Consider the following 24713-nt stretch of genomic DNA (forward strand, 5'->3'; position numbering starts at 1 on the left):
CAGGCTTTAATTGCATGGCGCTGCTATCAAAATCATGATTTAACAGAAAGAAGTGCCTGTGTTTGGTGTGAGTGTGCTTCATCATTTATTTGAACGTAGGTGCTCAGAAGTGCAGAGGGATTTGTGGTTTAGTTTGTGGGGTGGTGTGCGTGCATTGGTATTTGGAGTGCAATGAAACCTGCCAAAGGAGGTGTCTGCTGTGTGTGTGGGTGCAAGTCAGGCTCCTGCTATTTTGTGAAATCATTAAACAAGGAACACTTTGGGAAAGAACACCAAAGAGCTGCAGATTATGGGAATGCTGCTGAGCAAAAAGCCTCGATCTGTGTGTGCCTTGTTTGTTTAACACTGGAGAAAGAATAAAACCTAATTTAAAACTTAAAAGATTTTCTTAATTTGAAACCATTTAAAGTTATCCCATTGACAAGTAGCACTTCAAAATTTGAGCAAAAAAAGATGATGTTTGTAAAAGCTTCTAATTTTATTGCCTTTCAGATCGCCTGTATTTTGCAATTCTGTACCAAAAGCCAAAGAGTGGAGCTGCAAATACCCATTATTTCTGCATAGATGATGAACTTGTGTATGAGAAGTAAGTACCAACTTAGGTTTTTTCCCTGTTGTTTTACAGAAATAGATTAGTCATTACAACAGCAGGGAGGAATCAGTCTCATTGGAGATTTAGTTACATGAGTTTTGTCTTCTAAGACTTATGTGCCATGATGATTTATAGGCCTCTGAAGGGTTTCTTGCTTTCCATCAGGATTTCTTAAAAACATTTTCAAAGCAGAAGCTTTCATTGTACCTATTGCTGTTAGAAGACACAGAAACATGATGCAGCCATATAAATTCAGAAGTACAGGTTGTACTGCCTTACTAAAAGGGGTGTCCTTGTTTCTCATGTATTAAGTGGAATGTCTGAACTTCCTAGAATCAGAGAAGAAAATGGCAGAGTCAATTCAAGCCTTTATGAGCTGACAATGGATATATTATTTCCCCTGTAGTGACCATTGTTTGTCTTTTACATTATGTGGAATGTTGCTAGTTCTTCAGATGGTTTTGATCAAGGGCATGCTTGCTGTTTTTTAACACACTAATCAATCTTTATTCTCTGTGTTTCCTTTCCTCTAGCACTATGAATTGCCTCCTTTTAAAGTAAAGCTTATGAGTTCCTTTTAAAATTGAGTTTAAAAGTTTTTTGTCACAGAGTGATATAGTAGTGTGAAATAGTTCTTAAATTCTGGGTATTGGTTTTGAATAGTGCTGTGTGGAAACAAAAAAAATTTAGTCCATGTTTAAAGATAACAAAACATTCCTCCAACAAAACAGTATGTATTTATGTAAGAAAGCATGCTTGTTTTTAGAATGGTGTACATATATATCACATGTGTATTATTATTCCTTGCTTTATGCATCTTGTCAAAAAAAAAGGCATTTACAGGGGTCATGTACAATTTTCCCCCTTTCTTCTAACAGCTTCTATGCAGACTTTGGACCGCTCAATCTGGCCATGGTCTACAGATACTGCTGCAAGCTAAATAAGAAATTAAAGGTAATGCTTGGGGTTTCTTATTCAAAAGCCAACATTACTGGCCTTTTAAAAAAGAAAAACAAATGGGTCAAAATTTCTTTCACCGTTGTTGTTATTGTTCAGGTGCTTTCCTGTTTTCCTAATCCAGCTGAATTCTGAACATGAATGCAAATATTTTAGTGAGCTGAATTTAGGGAGGAGGAGGATCAAGGTGGAAAGTCCACTTACTTTTAAGAATCAGAAGATGCACAACTGTGGTAGTAACTATCATTAAGCTTCTAGAAAATCAGTTGCTAAATGAATACAGTCTCTTTTATAGAAAAAGCTTCTTTCTTGGAATTCTATCTTATTGGCAGTCTGCCAATATTGAGTGAGCTCGAGGGTGTAGTGCTATGTTTTTATTTGAAATGTTCTTTGTTTGACTTGGTCTTCTCTTCTTAGGCTGGCATTTTTCAGTGATGAACAACATTTGATCTTTAATAGCATTGATAGCATTGGCCTGACAGAGGCTGCTCTGCTCACACTGCAGAGTGTTTTCTCTTAAACTCAGTAATGTTTGGGATTGGGCTCTTGATAGAGCATAGTGTCTTTAAAGTGGATTTCTTAAATTAATCAACACAACTGACTACAAGTTTGTTGACCTTCAATAGATGTTGGAGTATAAAATCTGTTTGGCAGATAAAAAAGCTTATTTTTGTTAATGTCAATCACAGTTTGCCTCTTCAAAACTACTTAGATCTTTAAACTGCCACTGAACTGTGAAAAGCGGGAAATATATAGCACATTATAGAATAAGAATGTAATCTTTTTTCATTCCTTGATGTCTGTCACAGATAATAGTTTGCATAATTCAGACTTGCTTTATTATTCTTTAGATTGTAGAAGAAATTGGCACCCACAGGTGTGATGTTGCTGCTCTGTCCTTACTGGGGCACAAGCAGAATTGTCTCTGGCTAAGCCTGAGATAAACCTGTTTAGTAGTCCAGGCTGGGAGGTGGTAAACTTCCACGTGGGTAACTGTGGAAAATCAGAGATGAGATTCTCTGATTTTTGTGTACAGGATGCCCTGAAGCAACACAAGGCTATGTTGCAGTCCCTTTGCATGTGTTGTGTTTGACATGTTAGGATTTCTGAGAACATATTTCTGCTACTCATCTGGGGTTTTTTTTGGTCTTGAATGCATTGGATCTGGTATCTTGAACAAGTAACATTGCTATTTAAATGCAGAAAATGACATTTTATGATAGTTTAGCTGTTGATCAAAGTGTGTAGTTTCAAGCACATCAGAATTTATTTCAAGGGCCAGTTAGGGGATAACTGCCACCACACATGTATATGTCCTTTCTATGGAAAATGTCATTCCACCCACATTCTAAGATAAATGGAGAAACTGTATGCAAAGCCAATGTGACAGTTTAAAAATTATTTATAATAAAGTTTAGAAATATTTTCAAAGTATTTTAATCTAAGCATGATTAGAAACAAATACTAGTGGGTTTATCTACATTTGAGTTTGAAAAATGAATGAAAAGGTGTAAACTCTGTCTGTAAAATCTTTGCAAATTTAATATACCTGTGATACTTTTGAGAATGCCACTTTATGTTCTCATAAATGGTTGTCTCTTACAAAAGGCTTGAAGTCAAAAATGCTAACTAAAAATACACATGCATTTAAGAAGAAAAAGAAAATATTTCTGCAATTTTTATCAAAAATTATTTAGGCTGGATACTGGGAAAAATACTGGAAAAATCTAGGTAGGGATGCAATACAGTTTTCCAAAGTTTCTGAGGGACTACTCTACAGCATTTTTGGTACTCTGACTGCAGCTGGATGAAAGGAGGTAAACAAACTCTTCAGTTCCTCTGATTTTATAAAAGAGAATGTAAAAAGTCTAAAATGCAAAATCATAATCCTGTTCATTTCTTGATACAGTCATTTTCATTGATAAGGAAGAAAATAATTCATTATACTGGCTTTGATCAGAAAAAGCAAGCGAACGCTGCATTCCTCATAGGCTCCTACGCAGTAAGTATTTAAATTTTTACATCAACTGCTGACTGTGTTCAGCTTTTCATACTCAATTTTTAGAACAGCAAGATAAAAACAATTATCTTCTCTTGAATAATCAACCTACTAATGTAATTAGAGTAATGTATCACATAATAAAAGAGTTTCTAAAGTCTAGCAGGTATGTGAGTGAAGTTGTATGATTTTATCGTTTTTACCTCCCTACTGCCATTTCTGTTCTTAAGAAGTAGGAGCATCCCTGAAAAAAAATCAGTATTAATATTTTCATTTAGAAACAATAATTGCTTCTTCAAATTTTGCCTTTCCCCAACCACACGACCTCTTTTTCTTTTTTAAAATAGAAAAACAGTATCTTGCACGAAGTATCATGTATCATTTGCCAGTGCATATTTAAATAAGCCTTTCCTTCCCTACTGCTAATTCTCCAATAGAAGATAATCTCTTCAGTTAACCTGGGAGAAGTAGTGAGAATGTGTGATGGGCTTAGAGCTTATATAAAGCCTGGGAAGGTACAATGTGGCTGGAAAGGTACTAAGCCAAGCCTGTGGCTGCAGAGGGGAAAATGACTGGCTTTACATCACAACTGCATGTATTTGGTACACAAAAAGGTAGTCAAGGAATAAAATATGGAATACTTCAGGATGAAAGCTGTGAAACCATAATCATGTTCTGTTTTGACTTGTAACACACCTTGGTTGTAAACATTTCTTTTGTTTACGGAGTAATAAAATGAAATGAGAAGCTATGCACTTCTTGATGTTGGAGATTTGAGGGATTGAAGTTCATGTAGCCTTAGGTTATTCCTATTTATTGGCTGCATAGGCTACATACACAGCACTTTCTGTGATGCAGGCAGTCTCCTTGCTGCCTTTCTGCATCATGCAGGATGTTCATTTTCTGTTCCCTGGGGTTTCTCTGTTGTCTATATTCTATAGCACTTTTTACAAATTGAGAACTAAATTTCAAAATGTGTCACTCTTGGTATTTGAAACACAGGTACATAGGAATGTTGCTGCAGTCCTGTGCATTCTGAAACCAAATGGAGACTGGAAATATGTTACTAATCTTGTTTGCCATTAAGGGATTATGTTGACAAAACAGCTGCACCTTTTAGGAGAATTGCTTCTTCCTAATTACTTGATCATAATTGAGGCCCAGAGAGCGAGAGGGGACTGGCTTCAGTTATCAGCCGTTATTTGAAAAAAAATGGGTCTTGGTTTTCCTATGCTCTTCTAGATATTTGTAGTAGTAGCATTGTTTGGCACAGAAGTTGACATCCTGAGCAGAATTTTGGTGCAGAAGACTAACTAATGGCAAAACAATCTAATAAGAAAATACTGTGGTTGACTATGCAAAGTAAACAGAAAACCTAAAATAAATATTATTTTTAATCACCTGGTCGCCTGGCCATGTTGCAATAATAACATGCAGGTGAAGGTGAATGCTTCAACAGTCTTGAATAAAGCGCTAAGATTAATATGTACGGCTTATGACAATCCAAAGCACAGTAATTAAAAACGGAGGCTGTTGTACAGATGAGTAGGCAGTTTTTGCTTTAGAGAGCTGCAGTGAAGGAAGTGGGAGTTGCAGAGTAAAGAAAGGGTGCTCACAGGGATCCATGATATGAGATCATGACTGCCTAACCGAGGAATGTGGTAGGGCTAGTTGCAGAGACATGGCATATGGCATGAAAGAGGCTAGTCAAAACCACCAATAGTTCTCAGAGTTTGGAAGAGTGCTTAAGTTACTGTATTGTACACATTGAGTATTTTGGCAGTTTCCCTGAAAGGTCCAGGGGAAAGTGAAGCACAGTAGAAGTATCAGTCACCCCCTTGCATGTAAGCATGTCTATCTTGCAAATTTGCATGTCTAAGATACTGAGCTAGCTCTAGCTAGATGCTGATTTTCTTCCCAGCCAAAATACATTTTGGCTTTGGTACTGCTCTTTCTTTTCAGGAGGGTAGAGTTTCTTCCCAGTTTCATGTAGGAGGGATTCCACTGAAGGAACATCACAGAAGAAAAACTATGCCCCTGAGACTTTTTATTTTTTTCCCCTGGCATGCTTTGGTGATCTTTCATGAAGAGGCAAGCTTAATTACAGAGCTCATTGCTCAAGTGTTTACACATACTTGTCCCATATTTCTGCTTTCTGCAAGGGATAATTGGATTGTTCTCTGTGAAGCAAGCAATGATACAGGATCTGTTCAGAATGCCTGATAAACATGTCTATAAGCATATTTCCTGATTGAAAGGAAATATTGATTGCTTCTTATGTAGGCTTAAGTGTCTCCCTTCTTTAGTTTGGAATGCCTTGTTTTTTGTTGAAGGAAGATAGTGGTCAAATCTTTTAGTGAGTTTTTCTGTAATTTTAGTTAATCAGACTGTGTCGTGTTGGTAATACTCTTCGTTGCTTGAGCTAATTGTCATAATTATCTGATCTTACAGGATAAGTTGTAGGTTGATACTGTATTTTATTTTCTGTGGATTGAATGTGTTTTCTTACTTGATTCTGGTTTTTTTAGCTTCATGGTAGGTTCCCATTTCAGCAGCTTACCTTAGGTTGAGGAACTCTGTGGATAAGCAGTGCATTACTTTAGGGGAGTTCTGCTTCATTCAAGGAAGAGCAAGGAAGTAGAAAAGGATTGTGGCCTTTGCAGATTTAGACAAAAAAATAATGCTTGTCTACTTGTGTTGAAAGGTGTTTGATTATTTAAGCACAGTTTTGGGTGCAAGTTGCTCTGTAGGTGCAGGTGCTACAAGTTACGTGTTAGGAATAACAGGCTGCAAAATTTTCAAGAAGAGCAAGGCACAGTGAGTCTGTGATTTCTCGTTTGTTTTTTTTTTTTTTTAAACATAGTTACATTTGAACTATAAAACTCTAATGAACTGTATATGACTAGTTCTCCTCTGGGACTTCTATGTCCTCATAAACATTCAACTTCTGAACATGTCTTTTCAAAGGCTTGTTGACCTCAAATTTGTATTCTTAATCCAAATATTATAACTTCTGCTTAAAGGAATTTGGATATATTAGCATGATTTATAATTTGTCGTATTTTGTTCAAATGTATATGTGTGTATATATATTGTGTGGGAATATACTCATTTGGACTACTAAGGCAATTATGAAAGTCTTCATTAATTGTGATGTGGTAAGGGCAGCTGTTAGTGTTTTTGTTTTCAAGCAAAGTCTGTTCTCAGTCTTTTCTTCACAGTTGATGTGTTTTAATGTTTCCCTCATTCCCCTTCATCTAACTTGTCTTTCTTTCCTCTTCAGTGGAGATAGTTTATCAACTCTCCAGACTACATACTTCTTTCTCCCCCCATCCTGCATCTGCTGCTTCCTTCCAGGTGTACTTTGATGTGACAACACAGCCTAACTCAAGCTCTTCAGTATAACATAGCCTTAAGAGTGAAGAACTAAGTTTACAAATACATTGTTGTATATGTAGTTTTAGAATAAAATAATATTTTTTAGAGTAAATCTTAACAATTTAGATCTTAATCCCTTTATTGCTCATCTTTCATCTATTTTAATTCTGAATTTTGTTTCTATATTTTTACAGACATAACGAGAATAATATTCTGATATGTAGATTAGCAAAAATTTGGCACATTCAGCCACATAAAAGGTAGCCAGAATTCGGTGTTGGGGTTGAATGTTTACACTTTATTTGGGTGGAGGGGGAAAAGGGAAAGAAGGGAGGGGGATGGGAAGTTTTTGTTCTTCACCTTTTAAAGAAAAATATTTTCCTTGAAAGCTGTCTGCACTGTTCAGGCCTTACCACACTACCAAAGCAGCAGTGATCTTCTGAGTTGATCTCTACAGTGGCTTCTCTTGATTTTCACCAGGACTTTGCTGTGGGTGAGGAAAGTCTGCTTCTTCCATCATTGCTCCTCCTATATTACGAAAGAAAATGTACCCTCTGTGCTCTGTCCACCCAATTCCCAAGCTCCCCCCTCTCCCCTTGGCTACATTAACTTAGTAACAGTGTTTTTTTTCTCAGGCCTGGCACTAATTATGTACTTGGAGGGTGACCCTCCCAGGGTACCGCCCCATGAACTGCTGTAATTCAGGTCACCTTCTCCAGGACTCATCTCTGTACTTTGTCTATTTTCTCATCTTCTTTCTTCAGGGTAAGCAGCGTTTCCTTCATCCGTTCTAATCCATAGTATTGGTTTTTTGCCTTTTCAATTTGTTAGTGTTCTTCCTTGTTGTGGGCCTAATGCTGGGTAGAAGCTGGAGGTTGGAGGATCAATTAGAACCCACTGTTGTGATGTTGAACTGCTCTGTTCTTACTGTGACACTTGCAGAATTATCTCTGGCTAAGCCTCAGATAAACGTGTCTAGTGATCCAGACTGGGTGGTGGTGAATGGGTAGCTGTGTCAGTGCTTAAATTTAGAGTGGGTAAGCCATGTTTACCCTCAGCTATGTTTTGGTGAGAGGTGTTTCACGAGTAAGAGACACAAGATGCACAAAGTACTGACCTTTCATTTAAGCAGAAGTTGCCTGGAGTCTTAGCTGTCTCTGAGTTTGTGTCCTCTAAAATGCTACCTTCTCTGAGTTGTTTTGGGAAATCATGATTAATCTTCATGGCAGCATCTTTTCCTGCTGTTTGTACTAGATTTTACTCCACGATGTTCCTACAAAATGGCTTGTCTCCATAGGAGAAGGGTTGTTCTTTTGGAGGTCCCTCATTTCATAGTCATAGGTTGCTTTCTTACCTGGCATGAAGTAGTGATGTGCTTAGTCCAGTCAGTTTAGGGTTTTTATACTTTTTATACTTTTCACTTTTATACTTTTTATACTTTCCCTCTGCTGTTTAAAAGGTAATTGGAGATTTCTTGCTTTTGTTTATGATGAACAAAGAGAGTTGCCAGAGACAGGCAGTTTTTCACTCTCTGTCACTTTTATCCACTTAATGACTGTGTTTCTGCCAATGACATAACTGTTGATCACATACATTTCTTCACTACGACACAAATCCACGCAGGAAGCTTTTTGTTCTAATAACCTTCTGTTTTAATTTTGCAACATCTAACATTTTGTCCTATGGAATATTGCTAGAAATTTAATCTACTAACTGAGTAGTAAAGCCAATTGAGGTTTTAATGAAATAAAATACTTAATTCTTTAAAGTTTTAACAACTGTATTGAGCTTGTGTTTGAGCCTGGTCACACACAGCAATTACTTGCATTTGTTCAGAATGGGTGGGTTTAATTATTTGCTCTTCACAGCACTTCAGGCTGTCTTGGGTGAGTGGCATTTTTGGAACATAGTTCTATCGCACAAAATTGCTTGTTAGCAGTTTAAAATTAATTATGTCATTATTTTCTGGCTTCTAAGTCAGCATGGTTGATAAAATGTATGATTTAATAGCAGCCTTAAGCGGATTTTTCAGTTGAGGAAAAACAGGTGACAACACCAGGGTACAGGTGGATAAATATGATTGTATTGAGAACTTCATAGATACGAATTTAAAGTGCTGTTTACAGACTTGAGTTTATATAGTTTCTAACACTATAACTTATTTCAATAGCCTGTTTAATTATCCTGAAACAGCAACAAGTTGTGTCATAGATTATTATTACTAAATATGTTTTGTTTTTTATGCGGCATTACTATTTCACTTGGAGGTGCCATGTATTGAAAGTTAAGATGCCATTTTTAACCAGAGGCTCATTTCCCTTTCCACCAGGAATACTTTGCATCCTATTGTGAATACCATTCCAGTGATTGTAACTCCAGTCTAGGAAATGGTTGCTTAAAAAATAAGAATGGATGGTTGCTTAAAAAATAAGAATGGATTGAAAACACTAATGAATAAGACGAAAACATGGCTTACTATAAGCTCTCATTCTGTAGTTGATTTTAAATGCTGATAAATAAGGAGTGGGTCACCTAATCCTGCAAACCCTTGTATTTCATTGGGTGAACTTGAAAGTGGCTATCTGAGTGCACAGCAGTGGTGGCAGAAGGAGTTCCTGAGTGCACCTTTCCCAGTGTTCAGTGTTTGGATGGTTCTTGACCACAGAGGTGCCTGTAGTTCCTTAATTAGAAACAGATGTCCTAAATGAAAAGGATGATAGAGCATTGTTAGTGGTTCAAGTGCTAATAGCAACTTCCTGGCTATATGTTGAAGTTCAGTAGGATATTTTTTGTATGCATAATAAAAGGAATTTCTAAATTGTCTGTGTACACAAATGATTGCAGATTGTGATAAAATTATATGTTTGACTTGAAAGATACCAGTTTCTTATAGTAACAATTTTCCTGAAAGTTACTTAAGTAGAATGTCTCTAAAAGATTTTAAGAATGTTTCTGTTTGTGTGTGTATAGATATGTATGTATACTCCTATCTGCGCTTGCAAATGACTAGGAAAATTCTAAAAACTGAACTTGTAGATGTATGCTGCATTGACTAAATTTTTTTGAAAGCAGGCCTTTTTAAAAAAAAGTATTTCCCTAACTGCAGGAAAGGAGCCTCTTGGGAAATAATTTTAAAATTCTAATAGTCTTTTCTTCATTTATATATACACAAAAGGATAAAAATTATCCCAGAGAATGCCTTCTTCTGCTAAATAACAGCTAATAACATTGCTTGAAATTTATTTTAATATTTTTATCTTTTTAGTAGTCATTTTTGTTGGTTGCTTTACTGGTACTAACCTAAGAAAACAACTTTATTTGTGAAAGTTTCATCATCTTAGAAAGCACAGCAGAAACATAAGTTGTAATCAGCATCTGGACAAATTAGTTTCAGCTGTTGTATATTTTGATTTCTGGAGTTTGTCTGCTCTCATTTCCTCTCCTTCTTCCAGCACATACCTCATTAATTTACAAATATATCTTTGTTTCTTTATTAATCAGATCAACATTTCCATTCTCTTCTTTTCTAAAACTTCAGTTCTGCTTGCTACCTTAGGAAGTCCTTCTCTCTTTCAACACTTCTGTCTGCTACAGACATTTGATCACTACTACTTTCTCTTTTCCGTTTATTTGCTTTCTTTAGTCCTTTGTTCCTCACATCTTTCCAACTAAATTGTTCATCTTTAAGACTTCACTGGCCTCCTCTAGGTCAGAAACAGTATTATATTTAGTTTTATATCAATATAGATGTCTCGGAAATATTTTTTGAATGGAATCTTTCCTTAAACACTGACGGCTGCATTTTGGTTCACTTCATGGAGTGTAGGAGCAATCCCAGCAGATAATGGGCGTTCATTCCACAGGACCAGACTAAACCCAGCTGTTAAGCTTAAAAGCTGCTGGAATTATATGGTAAAGATGTCAGATCTTCAGTGGTGGCTCTCTGTCTAGTGATGGAATTCTTTTGGTGCAGACCATTTCCGAAGGCAGATGTGTGGCCTCTGCTGCCTTGACATTTGCTGCTTCTCTGAACTTTGCTGCTTCAGTCTTACATGTCACCTACATGGAGTTTGGTTCACCCCAACCTAAAAACAGGCCCCACCCATGTTCAGCCTTCCTCCACCCTTGGTTGCACCCAGAATTTCTATCTGGGTATTCCCTTAAACTGTGACAGAAGCTGATCCTGTCTCGACTTTGGGTGTTACTCACAGGATACTTGTGAAGTAATTGTCTGTTTATGGTCTTTCCCATTCAATGTGAATGCCATTCTTCCCCTTTGAAGCACTACACCATTGCACTCCTCCAGCTATTCTCATACTAACCTAATTTTTTTGCAAACACTTTTCACTGAGCACACCATCTGACCATTTCATCAACTGCTGTCTCTGCAATTGTTGTGTCTTTTGTGTGTAGTAGTGTCACAGCTGACTGTAGCAGGATCTCGTAGTTTCACAATCAGTTTTCTTCTTAAGTAAATATGCTGTATTTTGGTTCAGTTGTACAATACAAGTTGTATTTTTGCTTTGCAAAATCAGATTGGGTTTTTTAAATGTCCTTGTATGGAGGAAGGTGTTCTTATGTAGCTGTGTTAGGAAAAGTCCATACACATATGCATGTATGTTAAAAAGAAGTGTCTAGCAGTTTCACTTGTAATGTAATTTCAGAAGGAGGATCTGTGCTTGAAAACTAAGATATTAGAACTAAGTAACGTATTTTAATACAACACAGTGAAATGGAAAAAAATTGTCTCTTGAAGCTTTTACACTTGTAAAAAAAGGCTTCTGCATTCGGTGTTGTTTCCCTTAAGAAGCTGGTAGCTCAGAAGGGCCAAGGATTTCTCTCATACCTCAGCTGAGCTTTTATATGTGCTTACAAAATCAGCCAGTATTAGTTGCATTTCTATTTGCCTGTGGTACAATTAGTGCTCTGTATACTACCCAGTGTGATAGCACTTAAGTCCAGATGGACATTAAGTGGAATTTCTTCACAGGAAGGGTGAAGGATTGATTAAAAATTGTAATGGACTGTCCAAGCAGATGGTGAACGAGATGTTTAAGGAAATACTGGACGTGGCACACAGCGCTGTGGTCTAGTTGACATGGTTGTGTTTGGGCAAAGGTTGGACTAGGATTATCTCAGAGATCTTTTCCAGCCTAATTGATTGTGATTCTGTTATCCTGTTTTTTTTCCAGGTGACTCATTTCTGGCTACAAACTCTGTCTAATTATTATCTGTTTTCTAATTCCATTTCGTGTCTCAGGTTTGTAAGTTTTTCAGGGACAGGGTTCTTTTCCTGATAAAAAAGAAGGGCTTGATTAGTATAGTTTCTAGCAATATGTGTTCGCTGTGCTGCAAGATTCAAATTAGGACTGTATCAAAGCACACAATTTGAAATTTCTTGGAAGATAACTTTTACATCCCAATCAAGCAATACAGAAAAAAATCAGGCCTGCAGAACAGAAAATGAATTTTGCTGTTGGAGGATTAGCTATTCAATGATACTTGGGGAGGCTTTTTAAGTGTGTTTTTTTGTTTTGGGCATATAATTACAAACATAAATGCAGAAGTTGCTTATCTCTCCCAAGTGAAAGAACACACGCACAGAACATGCAGTTTTCATTACTTAGCTATGTCTCAAGAAATATTTATTTTTCTGTTTTCTTCTGCCAGTTTCGAGGGAAGAATGCTCAGAAAATACTTAACACACTAATTGAATCAGGAAAATCAAAGGGGTCACCTGTTGGCCATGTCTGTTTTAGCTGTCTGTTTAGGTTTTGTTTCAAGCTGGGCTTGTTTGTTGGGTTTTTTTAGTAACATCTGTTCTAACTCTCATTTTCTCTGTGTGTGTGTGGAGAGAGGATGTTTAAGGTATGTTAAGCCATTTGTTCAAACTGACTTTGCGGCAGCATCAAAGAAACTTGAAAGGCAATGCCAACTTTTTAAAGAAAAAATGTCCAAAGGGACAGAAAGTAAATACACAGTGCCTTGATTTTTGGAAGATATTTAATTAATACTCATGAGGATTTTTACTTTCAAGTAACTCTAAGGGAAAATGCCATTAGTATAAAAGAAATAAATAATTTTACTGAGCATTAGTGGAAATATCACAATTTTCTGTATAGTGTTAAAGCAATTTCAAAGAAAAAGTATTAACTTGAAATTACTGAATATTGACCTGTTAATGACAACTTGTTATTAACAGTTGTTACCTCCTGGCCATGCTGGGGATGGTGTTTAATGGTATGTGAAGAAGAGATATGCAAAAAAGAGGAGTTTTAGGTATTCTTTAAGGAGACCTTAGTGTTAAAGGCTATCCAAGAGGGATCAGACATGTTGTGATGGAAGACCATACGGATATTTCTCGTAAGTTGGTCCTTTGTGAATTCTTTTCTGACTGTTTTTGACAGTAGAAAGTTCATTCTGTTCTTAGTATTTTGCTTCTAAAGCTATAGATTTCCTTTTTGTTTTGTTTTGTTTTCTCTTAGTTTATGGCATCTGGATTTAGTTACTGGATATTGCCTCAGCAGTGCAAAGGAGGAAGTACAGAATTTGGATTAATGCAAATGTTCTGATCTAGGAAGATCAAAACATACATAAATAACTGTTTTAGTCTTGTCTGCTAAGTGTACCAACAGTTTGTGTAGCAGATGATTCATAGTTTTGCTGATATCTCTGCAGGCTTTTATGTTTTAATTTGCACCTTAAAAGCTTAATTAAAAAAAAATCTACAGACTGGTCAAGCGGAGTTGTAGTAGAAATGCAAGAATCCAGATGAACAGGAGCCTTTTCACTGTAGCCTATAGTTGAACAACTGCACCAATCTATAAAGTTTGTTTTAAAATCTATATTTCTTTAGATTGACAAGATTTTTTATAGATTATGTTCATTTTATTGTTGCACACATGCCAACATTTGTTCTTGATGCCACTCTATGCCAGCACTCTTACGCTCCATGATAATTAATTATGCCTTCTGTAGTAAACAAATGACTTGAAATTATTGAAGCCTGTCTTAAAATAATCTTTTTCCTTTTCTGTCTTTTTCCAAAAATAGATAATATACCTGAGAGAATCCCCAGAAGATGTGTACCGGCTTATATCGTCAGGAAGTGTTTCATACCTTCCTTTCAGGTAAATAACAAGTTGATAGAACTTTCTGTACCTTGATATTTTGAAGACTGTAACATTTTTCAGTACTAATTTTTGCTGTGTTGGTTTTCTGGGGTTTTGGTTTGGGGTGGTTTTTTGTTTGTTTGGGGGTTTTCTGTTTGTTTTTTGTGGGTTTTTTTTTTTGTTAGTTTTGGGGTTTTTTTTGGTTTGGATTTTTTTTTTATGTGTTGAAGTTTTTACTTGGGACACACTCACTGTCTGAATTTTAGGTGCTTAGTGAATCAGAGGTGTTACCAGCTGGTACTGAAGTGTACCAGCAGAAGGTGAAGGAGCCCCACTGTTTGTATCCACTTATTGAGCTTCATGATCTACATTGCTTCTCACTTGACAGTCTGATTTTGTGCCAGTAGCTGATAGTTAAACATATCAAAATATCTGTCATCCACCGCAGAGGGCTTGCAATACTTAATAGCATTCTTTATGTGCAAGATGGTATTTGCAGATTGCTGCACATATTTGACAAGTTGGAAGTTGTCATCAGTGTGTTCCAGGAGCCTTCTGCATTGAGTGTGCCCTACTGTGCTATCCCTCCAACACATATCAGACTGGTTGCAGTTCCCTGTGAGGATCATGGTCTGAGAACGTGAGGCTGCTTCTATCTGTCTGTAGGAGGCTTTACCCATTTGTTCTTTCTCATTAGGTGGTCTAAGAGACACATGCTACTACACCGTCACCTTTATGTGTCCTTTCTTTTACTTGAATATGGTTCTGTTTTTTCTGTCTCCTGCTAATTTCTTTTCACACTGATTCATAAGGAAAGAAAGGATAGAAAAAATTACTAGAGGCAGCAATCCAGGTTCTTCATCTCAGCTGAAATTCAAACATTACATGCTTTCTAATTATTAGAAACACTAGCTGATAAGGGCTGCGTGGTCTCAAGGTGTTCTGCCAAGGCATAATATTCTCTGGTGTAGATTCAGTTAAATTTATTTATTTACTTCACTGTAGTATTCCTGTAGAAATCTTACTCTGTGGTGCTTATGAAATTTAATAATGGTCACATACTGAGAACATGCAATTCCTGAATCAACAGAATTAAAAGACTTATAATTGAATAAACCAGTTTTTCCTCTTGTTTAAACATTAACTATTTATGCATCTTAAGGATGATATTTTATTGTATTTACTAAAACATTTGTCCTAACAATCCAAGTCAGAAATTGAACATTTCAGCTTTACAAAAATCGTAGCTGGAGTAATCTTACTGTTATATCAGTTAACATAACTTATTTTGTTCTGTTATTCCTGTAAGATTCAAGGTATAGGAAATGAAATAATCATTTGACATAATTATTTCAGTTTGATAATCACTATCTTGAAGTGGTTTTAAAAGGTGTTTTAGAGAAATATCTTCAACTGCTTTCACTTGGATTAAAATGCAATAATTATCTTTTGGTCATCGTATCTTATAGGGATGCTTCCTTTGGTACTTGCAGTTTTCATCTGACTTTACTGGACTGTTTTCATGCAATAAATAAGGTGAGTAAACTAATATTTTTCACATTGCAAAAAATTAGCTAAATGTTGCCCATCAGAAGAAGAATGCTTAGGAAACTAGGATCCAGTTAGAGCTGTGAAGTAGTAAATCTGATGATTGTTGCCTAGTTTAGTATGCATTATGCACTGTCACAAAAGTAGATACAGCATTCATAGAAGTCAGCCAAGACCTTGTATAATCAACAAGTGAAGATATTAAAGAGGGAATTTTGTGTTTTACTTGTGTAATCTCTCAGGACAGTAATTCACCTCTAATCCTAGAAGCTGTGTGTTAGGTTTATTATATGCCCCCTGGTGTTACATATTAGGCTGAACATAGCCTTTGAAAGTGGTTTTGAATGGGTTTGCTCTTCAGGCATTTGCAGCACATGCTAATGATTTCAAGTTTTGCTTTAGTAATAGAAATAGGACAAATGTTAGGAGGTAGATGCTTCTTTTTTTAACTATAAAATTACAAAATCTAGTTTTTGTAGCAGTATAGCAGTGAAGTAATGCAGCATTGAAGGATAGGATAATCAAAACACATTGTTTTTAGTCTGTATGTAGTGAAATGGTGAACTCTGCAGCTCTCCACTGTACTATTGTCTTTCATATTATGGGTTTCTCTACCAAATACTGATGTTTTTACTAGTTAAGTCAGCTTCTTGAAGATTAGTGATTTTTTAGCTTTTTTGGGTATTTTGAAATTGGCCACTCATATGTCAAGACTGGTGCATTGCTATTCTTGCTGGTGAACAGCAAGGAAAGCTATAAAAGATTAGGTAGTAAAAGATAAAATTAGAATGTAGTATTTTTAATATCTGGAGATATGGGATTTATCTGTGTTTGTGCTTCCTGTTTTAACAAGTGGATAAACCATTTAGTTACCCAAATGGTTGCATTTTTTATACTGTTATGTATTATAAGGTATTATTGTTCTGGCTAATATGGGACATCATGGACTCACAGTAATATCTACTTAGGACTTTGTGACTGCAAACAATTTGAAATCAGTGAAGATACTACCAAATAGCATTTATTCACAAAAGATATTTCCAGTCCTTGAATGCAGTCTTTAGAATCTACTCATAGCTTGAATAGATATTTTTTGCTGGTTATTTTTTTTTTTATTTTGTGCACCTAGCAATAATGAAAAGATGAAATTCTTCAGTTCCTGGGATTTTTGTAGTGTATAGGTGAAAACAAAAAAAGTTGATTTACTCATCTAACTTCACTTATACTGAAATTTACAAACCTGTTTTGAAGCAAGATTGAGTTTATCTGTATTTCTTAAATTATTTGAAGAAAGAGGAGAGTGTGTAGTATAGGACTTTATGTAACCAAAAAGAGTGATAAACTGTCCTGACTGAAGAGGCATCTTTGTTAAGAGCTGTGTTCTCTTAATTTTAGGCTTTGCAGTATGGTTTCCTGGATTTTAGTACGTTTGATGTAAATGAATATGAGCATTATGAAGTAAGTGTTCAGTATCAATCTTTTGATTTGTTTGCTGTTACTAACGCTAAAATGATTGCTTATAATTTGTGCTGTTATTTTGTAGTATTAAGTTCCATTTCTGTTTTTTCTCTTTAAGTTGTGATAGGTAAATAAAGGTTCATGGTCAGAGAGAGAATACTAAATTCAGATTTAAGCATAATTATGCTCAAACACGGGGGAAAGCAGAAACCAAAATGGAAATAAATGTGAGTCTCTATTATTAAAACCCTGGATATTCTTGAGCAGTCTTGATGGAAAACTAAAGGGCTTACAAGCTCAAGTCTAACTGAATGCTAGAGAATAATCAAAGTGTGTATTTGAGAACACATGGCAAAAATGTCATAACACTCTTTGAAGTAAAGAAGGAAACAGGGCTGGGAAACTCCAAGTGCATAAAATTTGCTTTAGGACATAGGAAATTATTGTGACAATGAAGGACTGCAACTCTCTACTGCATGCAGTCTCAGAAATGCAACACTGCCAGATATCTGTAAAGAGAAAATTAAATGCTCCTGGAGCTTAAAAAATCATTACTTAATTTGTGATCAAAGGTAAGACCAATTGGTAAGACAAATTTAGAATCCTATAAAAAATTGGAAGTTGCTCTTCATCTGAAGGGCATCAGTTGTGTTGTTCTAAAACTCTGATTTAGAAAGACAGGAACACGGGAGAAACATGAGGTTGAGAGCATCTGTCATCCTCATGATGAAAAATAAAGCAGGCAACTAACATAACTTCCTTTGACAAAAATTATACATCAATTCTATCTAGCATGTATTTTGAAACAATAAGGAAAAGCCTGAAAATACAGGGATAATGATAAACCAAGCATTTTCTCTTGACAGAGAGCAGAAAATGGAGATTTTAACTGGATAATACCAAACAAATTCATTGCCTTCAGTGGACCTCATTCAAGAAGTAAAATTGAAAATGGTATGCTTAAAAAAGGAGGTGGGGAGCACAAGCCCACTGCTTTCTTAGTTGATTGTTATCAGTAAGAACAAGCTTTAAAAATTGTTCCTCAAACAGTGTGTTTTTTCCTTGGCTCTTTTCCTTTTATAAGAAAAATTTTAAGCAGTAAAATTTTAATGCTTGGTTTAATTGTATCTGACCTAGGTGATTGTATTAAAATTCCATTTTTATGGAAGTCTGTTTCTTTATGTTGTCTCTATTTTCAAAGTGTTTTCATATCTTGTTTTGTAGTCTTTTTCTATTTCTTCAGTTTAAGTCTTACTCTCTTTTTTTTATCTTCTGTTCTCAAATAGGCTATCCCCACCATGCTCCAGAGGCTTATTTCCCATACTTCAAGCAACATAAGGTCACCACTATAATACGCCTCAACAAAAAATTGTATGATGCCAAACGATTTACAGATGCTGGATTTGAGCATTTTGATCTCTTCTTTGCTGATGGAAGCACACCTAGTGATACTATAGTTAAAACATTTCTAAATATTTGTGAAAATGCTGAAGGTGTAATAGCTGTTCATTGCAAAGGTATGATGTAAAAAACAGTTTATATTACAAGTGATGCTTACAATTACAATTCCTGAGGTATTTTGCAGTATAATTCTACTACATCTAGTTATTGATGTCTCTGCCAAACTGCTACTTTTCTATTCAAATTATTTCTATGGTTCTGTTCAGCACTTCATCTTCTAATTTTGATAACTTCCAGAAAAATCTTCCCAGCCATTCCCAAAATAAGATTAGGGAAAGTAAGATTTCCAATATTAATTGCTCTTTCTGCTAGAAAGTATTAGTACTTTCAGAGGATGCTTTGAATAGGCATTTGAAGTCCTGTCAAGTTCTCTCTGAAAATACATGTTTAAATATACCAAGTCATAAACTTTTGGAAATAGTGCAGCATTCTGGGGAGATTCCTTAAAATATATAAGTATTCTTCTACAACCAGCAAAGTCTTCATCCCTCAGAAACTTGTTATACTAGTTTGGGCGTGCATTGAATATCCATTCCTACAGAGTTAGACTATGAAGATTTTAAGAGCCTGGCCAATGAAGCTAGCTAGTATAGTTATTCAGTTTTATGTGATTCTAGGAGCAGTATGTTTCCCTTCAAACACTGTCTTTAATAGTCTGCCACACATTTCTTCTCCACAACTTCACATCACTAGTGTACTTAATAATGCTGTGGTTGAAGTAGAAGGGCCTTTTCTTAACCTGTTTGCTTTGGACCTGCAAAGACTGCATTTTTGTTCCTGTATCTGCCATCCATTTGCTGTATTTAACAGAATTATACTGGAAAGTGAGAGAATTGTTGAAACCAGCATCTTGACTTTGGGGAAACAAGTGCATACTCTTATTCTTCACCAAGGTGATAAATTCAGGCATATCACTTAATTGGTTATGCCAGAATGCTGACTATGAATGATACAAGTGCTTTGTTTTCAACTCAAATTAAGGTGTTCCTTGGTAGATGTCATACTAATGGTGTCTAGCCTGCACTTACTCCTGAGGAGGTGTAGAATACTTGTAGGCTGTTTCTAAAGCTGGGCGAGTCATGAGAAGTTCTGTGTGGTTGTGGTTGTGATTGTGTTGTGTTATACAGACGATTTTACACTGGTTTTGATCAGTCAGTTGTTAAATGAGAGAAGGTAGTGTGTGATTTGCATGTACAGCAAGTGATTGATGAGAGACGCCACTTAGCTGGAGCTGTCCTCTTTTACTTCTCATCTTTCCCAAGGTAAATAGAACTGTTTTGAGGGCCATTTTAAATAAGGTTTCTCACTCTGGAGTAGTTGTTGCCTATCCTAGCTAGTGGTCAGACTTGCTTATTGCAAAATTTGTCTTTTTCTTCAGAGTTAAAGAGACTCATTAGAGGAGGGGCTGGAAGAACATCTGATTTCAGTGCAGTGTATGATTAGTTTGCAAGAAGGTGCTGGGAGAATTCTGGAAAAAAAAAAAAAGCCAACTGTTTTATCCCATGCTTCAAAACGTTCCCATATCTTCATATATACTCATAGATAGATAGGTAAATAAAGTTAGCTAGACTAATGGACATTTGTAAATTTGCTGGCTTTGGAAAGTTCCCTCACTCAAAAAAATATGAACAGTGGGTTAGTAGCCTTGTATATGAAGAAAAAGATTGAAGAGTAAGTTTCCCTTACCTTATTTGATAAGTAGAGGTTTGTTCTGATAAATTAGTCTGGTCCAAGTAATAGTGTCTGTAGTTACAGCAGATTCCAGATGAAGATGGATATATAAAAGAAGCCATTCTTTTATCTTACACAGCTGGTCTTGGACGAACTGGCACACTTATTGCTTGTTACATCATGAAGCACTATCGGATGACAGCTGCTGAAACTATTGCCTGGATCAGGATAAATAGACCTGGTTCTGTGATTGGACCACAACAGCACTTCCTGATGGAGTAAGTAGATTGAGTGTAAATTATTGCCAAAAATAAATCTAGATGTCTTTTCTTCTTCTTCTTCTTCTTCTATTGTACACTTAACAATCTTCAGTGTTAATTTGTTGTATTTTGGGCCTTTTTTTCCATGTTATGATAGCAAACAGGCAGAACTTTGGACAGAAGGGGATATTTTCCGTGCAAAGTTGAAAGGAAACCATAAAATTGCTGTAACAAGAATTCTGTCAGGAGTAGATGATATTTCAATTAATAACACAAGAAACAGGAGAACCATCCAAAAGGACATTGAACTGGTAACCATCCAAATATTGTGCTCTTGTAAAAGTTGGAACTGTTGAGAATCTCTCAGGTTTTGAAAAAACCTGTGGGTACACTAAAACTTTGTTAATCAAATTTTTTTCTGTTCACCCTTTTTGTATAAAAGAATATGGGGGGGAAAACTACAGACAGCAATTATGAAAAATGGAGTTTAGAACACAGGTGAAGTAGAAGCATCATCATGCTCTAGTCTTTTGTAGTTAGGTCAATAATAGAAAAAAATTATTCACATTCTGCAATCAAAAATACTGATTTCATTTTGGATTGTCTGTTGCCTCATTGTGTGTATTTAAAGGGAGGGGATGAAAGGGTGAGTTTTTTTACTCATTTTAATTTCTAAGTAATTGCAACTTCCGTAATACCTTTCGATGGTGCTTTTTGGAAAAGACAGTACTGCTGTTTTGAAAAGGCAAGTGGAGGAGGGAAATGCTGTATTTAGTGAAGAGCATACTTGTACCTAAGAAAAGATTTTATAATATATTGCTTCTAATGCTTTAAACATATTCAGACAATATTCTGATGCATGTAATTCATGACACCACTTAATGGTTTACAGCTTCAAAAGCAGCAAACAGGAAACTGGAAGGAGCAGAACTATATTTATGCAAGTGAATTTCCTTTGACTTTATCCTGTTGAGATAATTCTAATTTTAAACTTTAAAATAAGGTTAATTCTTAAACATTGAAGTGTCTATATTTAATCTTGATTTATCCCTTTCCCTCCTCCACTTATCCAGTACAGTGATGATGATGAAACAAACTGTTTAACACAAGGGGATAAGCTTCGTGCTCTGAAAAGCAGAAGGCAAGCAAGAGCTCCAACTGCATCTCCACTAGGGTAAGTCAGTTTCTGAATATATAAAATGCCAGAAACACTTTTATGCTCTTCTTCATGCATACTTCCCATTGCCCCCAAATGTTTGTTATCAATGCTGCTTTTGCTCCCTTAAATCAAACATGAGATTCACGATCTCTTTGAAGGCTTGGTGAGTGCTGAGTAGGCAGAACAATTTGGTTGAAGAACTACGTGACTGAATTTCTCGTTTTCTGCATAGTTTCTGATGGTGGTATTCAGCACTTTACAAGCTCCTATAGCACTTCTGGACGCTTTGCTTTTAATTTAATCACAAACATTCCCGTGTCTTTTCTGTGGTAGTATAAAAATGAAAGAATATGACACTTAGTGGTTTTGTTTGACTGGCTCAAATTAGATACATGCTGGTGTTTGAAGTAGCTACTTAAAAAGAGTTGAAAGAAGGATTTTTAGCTTCCTTTCATTTTCTTCCCCGTGGGAAAAAACTTTCCCTAAATCCTGTGGGCTTTGTAATAATGTCTGGTAGATCTGGAAGGTCAAGTAGTCACTGTTCCAGTAAACAAATTCAAAGAAGTGCATTTCTGTCAGTGAAACTGCTAGTCTTTTCATTTTAGGCAAGTCCTGAAACACCACCTGTAAAAGGTAGTTTGCATCTGTTGTACCTTGTAGGAACTGTAGGTACGAAATCTTTCTATCTGCCCTTAAACTGCAAGAGAATGCAACACTTGCAAAACTTCATTGGATCTCATTTGATTGCTAGGAAAGGAGTGGTGACCCCTGGCTGTCAGACTTCTGCAGATGACACATCACCAAAGTCACAAAAAAACTTGACTTTTGTTGTGTTGTCCTTCTGTAGGATATGATGATGCTACCTTGCTGGCACTTCTATTTTCTTTTTAATTCTTTTTCAAGATCACCACTGTCATCAGACTTTTAGAAAAAGTGAGAAGCATGTAGTAAAAATATGCTGAAGGTAAAGGAATATATATTTGGAAACCTTCACACATTGCTATGTCTGATTTCTGCTTTTCTTTTAAATTACTGTCTTCTCTTCATGCTTATCATTTATACAGACAGCCATAAAAGAAACAACATACTCAGAACAAAGACTGTGCCCAGCTGACATTTAAAAAATGCCAAAACACATCACCTCAGTTACCTCAAATAGCACAGTAAAAAACAACTACGTTGCAGATTCATTTCCAAGGCAGAGAACTGCCTTAGTTGTCAAGTACTTAATTGTCCCACATTTCCTGTATGTTTCATATGATGAATGTGGACTGTGTGGTAATCTATTCAGAGCCATTGTCTTAATACCTTCTTAATACAAGACCTATCTATTATTAAAATATTATTTGGCTCATGAAACGTTATGCAACATGTCTGCTCTAATTAGCTGGTACTTGTGTAGACTTAAAATAATTGACCTGGAGCTTATATCTGGTTTTTACATTGTGCATTGTTGCTCAAGGAATTTCAATTTACCTCTTTCTGTTCCCCTGAGTTATTTTTATGGTTTGCAACTTGTACTGAAAAAAATTGGTGAAAAATGAATGTGTAAATTCATAAATATATTTGTGTTACTGTTGTTTTATTGCAAGGAATATTTGGCTGCCTTACATGAGTCAGAAGTTTTTTATACTACAAGAGGTGTCTATCCCCTTCCTTTTTAGTTTAGTCTGTTAAAATAATTATTCTTGCAGTGAAGTTGCATTAATTTCAAATTAATTTTGAAATTGTATCTAAGCAAAGAAAAGGAAAATTCTTAATCTTCCAAATAGTTTTATTTCCAAGGGAAAAAGAAGGGGAGTGGGAGGGCAAAGTAAGAGCATCAGAAGCTTGGACAGTTACAGTCTTTAAAAACTGGAGACATTATTTACTTTCAAGTCACAAGGGATTTCTATAGACTGTGTATTGAAGTTGGCTGTATAAATTCTTTATGCGCTGATGACTGGGTGTTTTATGTGTTCTAATAAGCAATATTAATTAATTAATCCTGTGGCAAAGGATTATGAATTGGCTTTTGCTTCTTACATGGAAAGGTAATACACCCCATCATCTAGGTTTTTTACATAAGTTGTTTGTTTCTGCAACCTTACCTGTCTCTGATGTAATGTTTTACTATCAGAATGTATGATTGTGAAGTAGGATGTGTGAATACAGGCTGATCCAACTGCTTTAGAGATGGCTGCAAGTGGTCAGAGATGTGTGCACTTATTTCCAAGAGTGATACAGACTTTCTTTGAAATAGGTGACTTTGGTGAGGATTTCAGAAGATTTGCTTTGATTCCAGCAGCTCATGGGTACTACAGTTTATGGCTGCATGGATTGTTAGTCATAGAAAGTAAGAAATGCTTGGCAAAGTTTATAAAGCTTTTAGAGCCTCTTCCTTTTGAAGAACTTGAAACAAGCTAAAATGCACCAATAGCTTTTGCTTTTGATTATTTTTCATCTCTACCTCCCCCTCCAATCCCTTTTTAGATGGCTCCTAGCTATGCTGGTGTCTACACTGTGTAGCATTGTCATCTGGTGGATTGTTTGTGGCTCCCTTCTGCCCAGCCTGCTATTCTGTCTAGATGGTTTAAGAACATAGTAACCATCAGGATCCCCTGAAAGAGAGCCACTGTGTAAGTGTCCCATTCCATTTCTCTACAATAGCTCACACTTTCTGTCTACTATGTCTCACAAATGCATGTTTTCATGTCATATTTCTTGCTTGCTTTATTGCAAGAGTGAATTTCACTGCTCTGGCTTTGTTACATTCTTGTGTATATTTTGTAGAATAATTGAGTGATTTTTATGGCTGGCTTGCAATATACAAAGGCAAAGAGCTCTTATAGTTAAAATAATTTTTAGTTTTGAAGCTTTTCTTCTCTGCAGATAAGCAAAAGTACGTAAGCAAAATTATCTGTAAGAAAGAAAAAGTACTGCTTTAAAATACGATCCTTTGCATATTGCAGATGCAGATGTTAGCTTCAGTTTTACTTTGAAGTTCATGAACTTGTAAAGTAGGCTAGTTTCCCAGCACATTCTTTTATTCCCATAAAATGTCAAGGATTAGAATTTGTTAGAAATGTTTGGTTTCTACAAAGAGATCAAATATTATATGCCATGGCATAAAACATGA

General features: G+C 35.8%; 1 protein-coding gene across 10 annotated transcripts in view; it reads left to right on the forward strand.

The window, feature by feature from the left end:
* The window catches only part of CDC14B (cell division cycle 14B), a 78003-nt gene that overhangs the window by 7845 nt on the left and 45445 nt on the right, over positions 1 to 24713 (forward strand). For 4 of the 10 annotated variants that reach the window (XR_009276296.1, XM_058828285.1, XM_058828284.1 and 1 more), the window contains exons 2-13: positions 493 to 586; positions 1471 to 1546; positions 3459 to 3551; positions 13980 to 14056; positions 15508 to 15574; positions 16982 to 17044; positions 17911 to 17998; positions 18331 to 18561; positions 20316 to 20454; positions 20594 to 20747; positions 21510 to 21610; positions 24068 to 24213. Coding sequence is in view for 7 of the 10 variants with exons in the window: in XM_058828285.1 (XP_058684268.1) it covers positions 493 to 586; positions 1471 to 1546; positions 3459 to 3551; positions 13980 to 14056; positions 15508 to 15574; positions 16982 to 17044; positions 17911 to 17998; positions 18331 to 18561; positions 20316 to 20454; positions 20594 to 20747; positions 21510 to 21610; positions 24068 to 24179 (1295 nt within the window). In the remaining 3 variants the exon portion in view is untranslated. Of the gene's footprint in view, positions 1 to 492; positions 587 to 1470; positions 1547 to 3458; positions 3552 to 13979; positions 14057 to 15507; positions 15575 to 16981; positions 17045 to 17910; positions 17999 to 18330; positions 18562 to 20315; positions 20455 to 20593; positions 20748 to 21509; positions 21611 to 22255; positions 22560 to 23837; positions 23931 to 24067; positions 24214 to 24713 lie in introns of those variants that run through there. The other 6 variants (XM_058828288.1, XM_058828287.1, XM_058828282.1 and 3 more) reach the window with 4 other exon arrangements.

This window comes from Poecile atricapillus, chromosome Z (genome assembly GCF_030490865.1).
Source record: "Poecile atricapillus isolate bPoeAtr1 chromosome Z, bPoeAtr1.hap1, whole genome shotgun sequence".
In the NCBI taxonomy this organism is placed as follows: Eukaryota; Metazoa; Chordata; class Aves; order Passeriformes; family Paridae; genus Poecile; species Poecile atricapillus.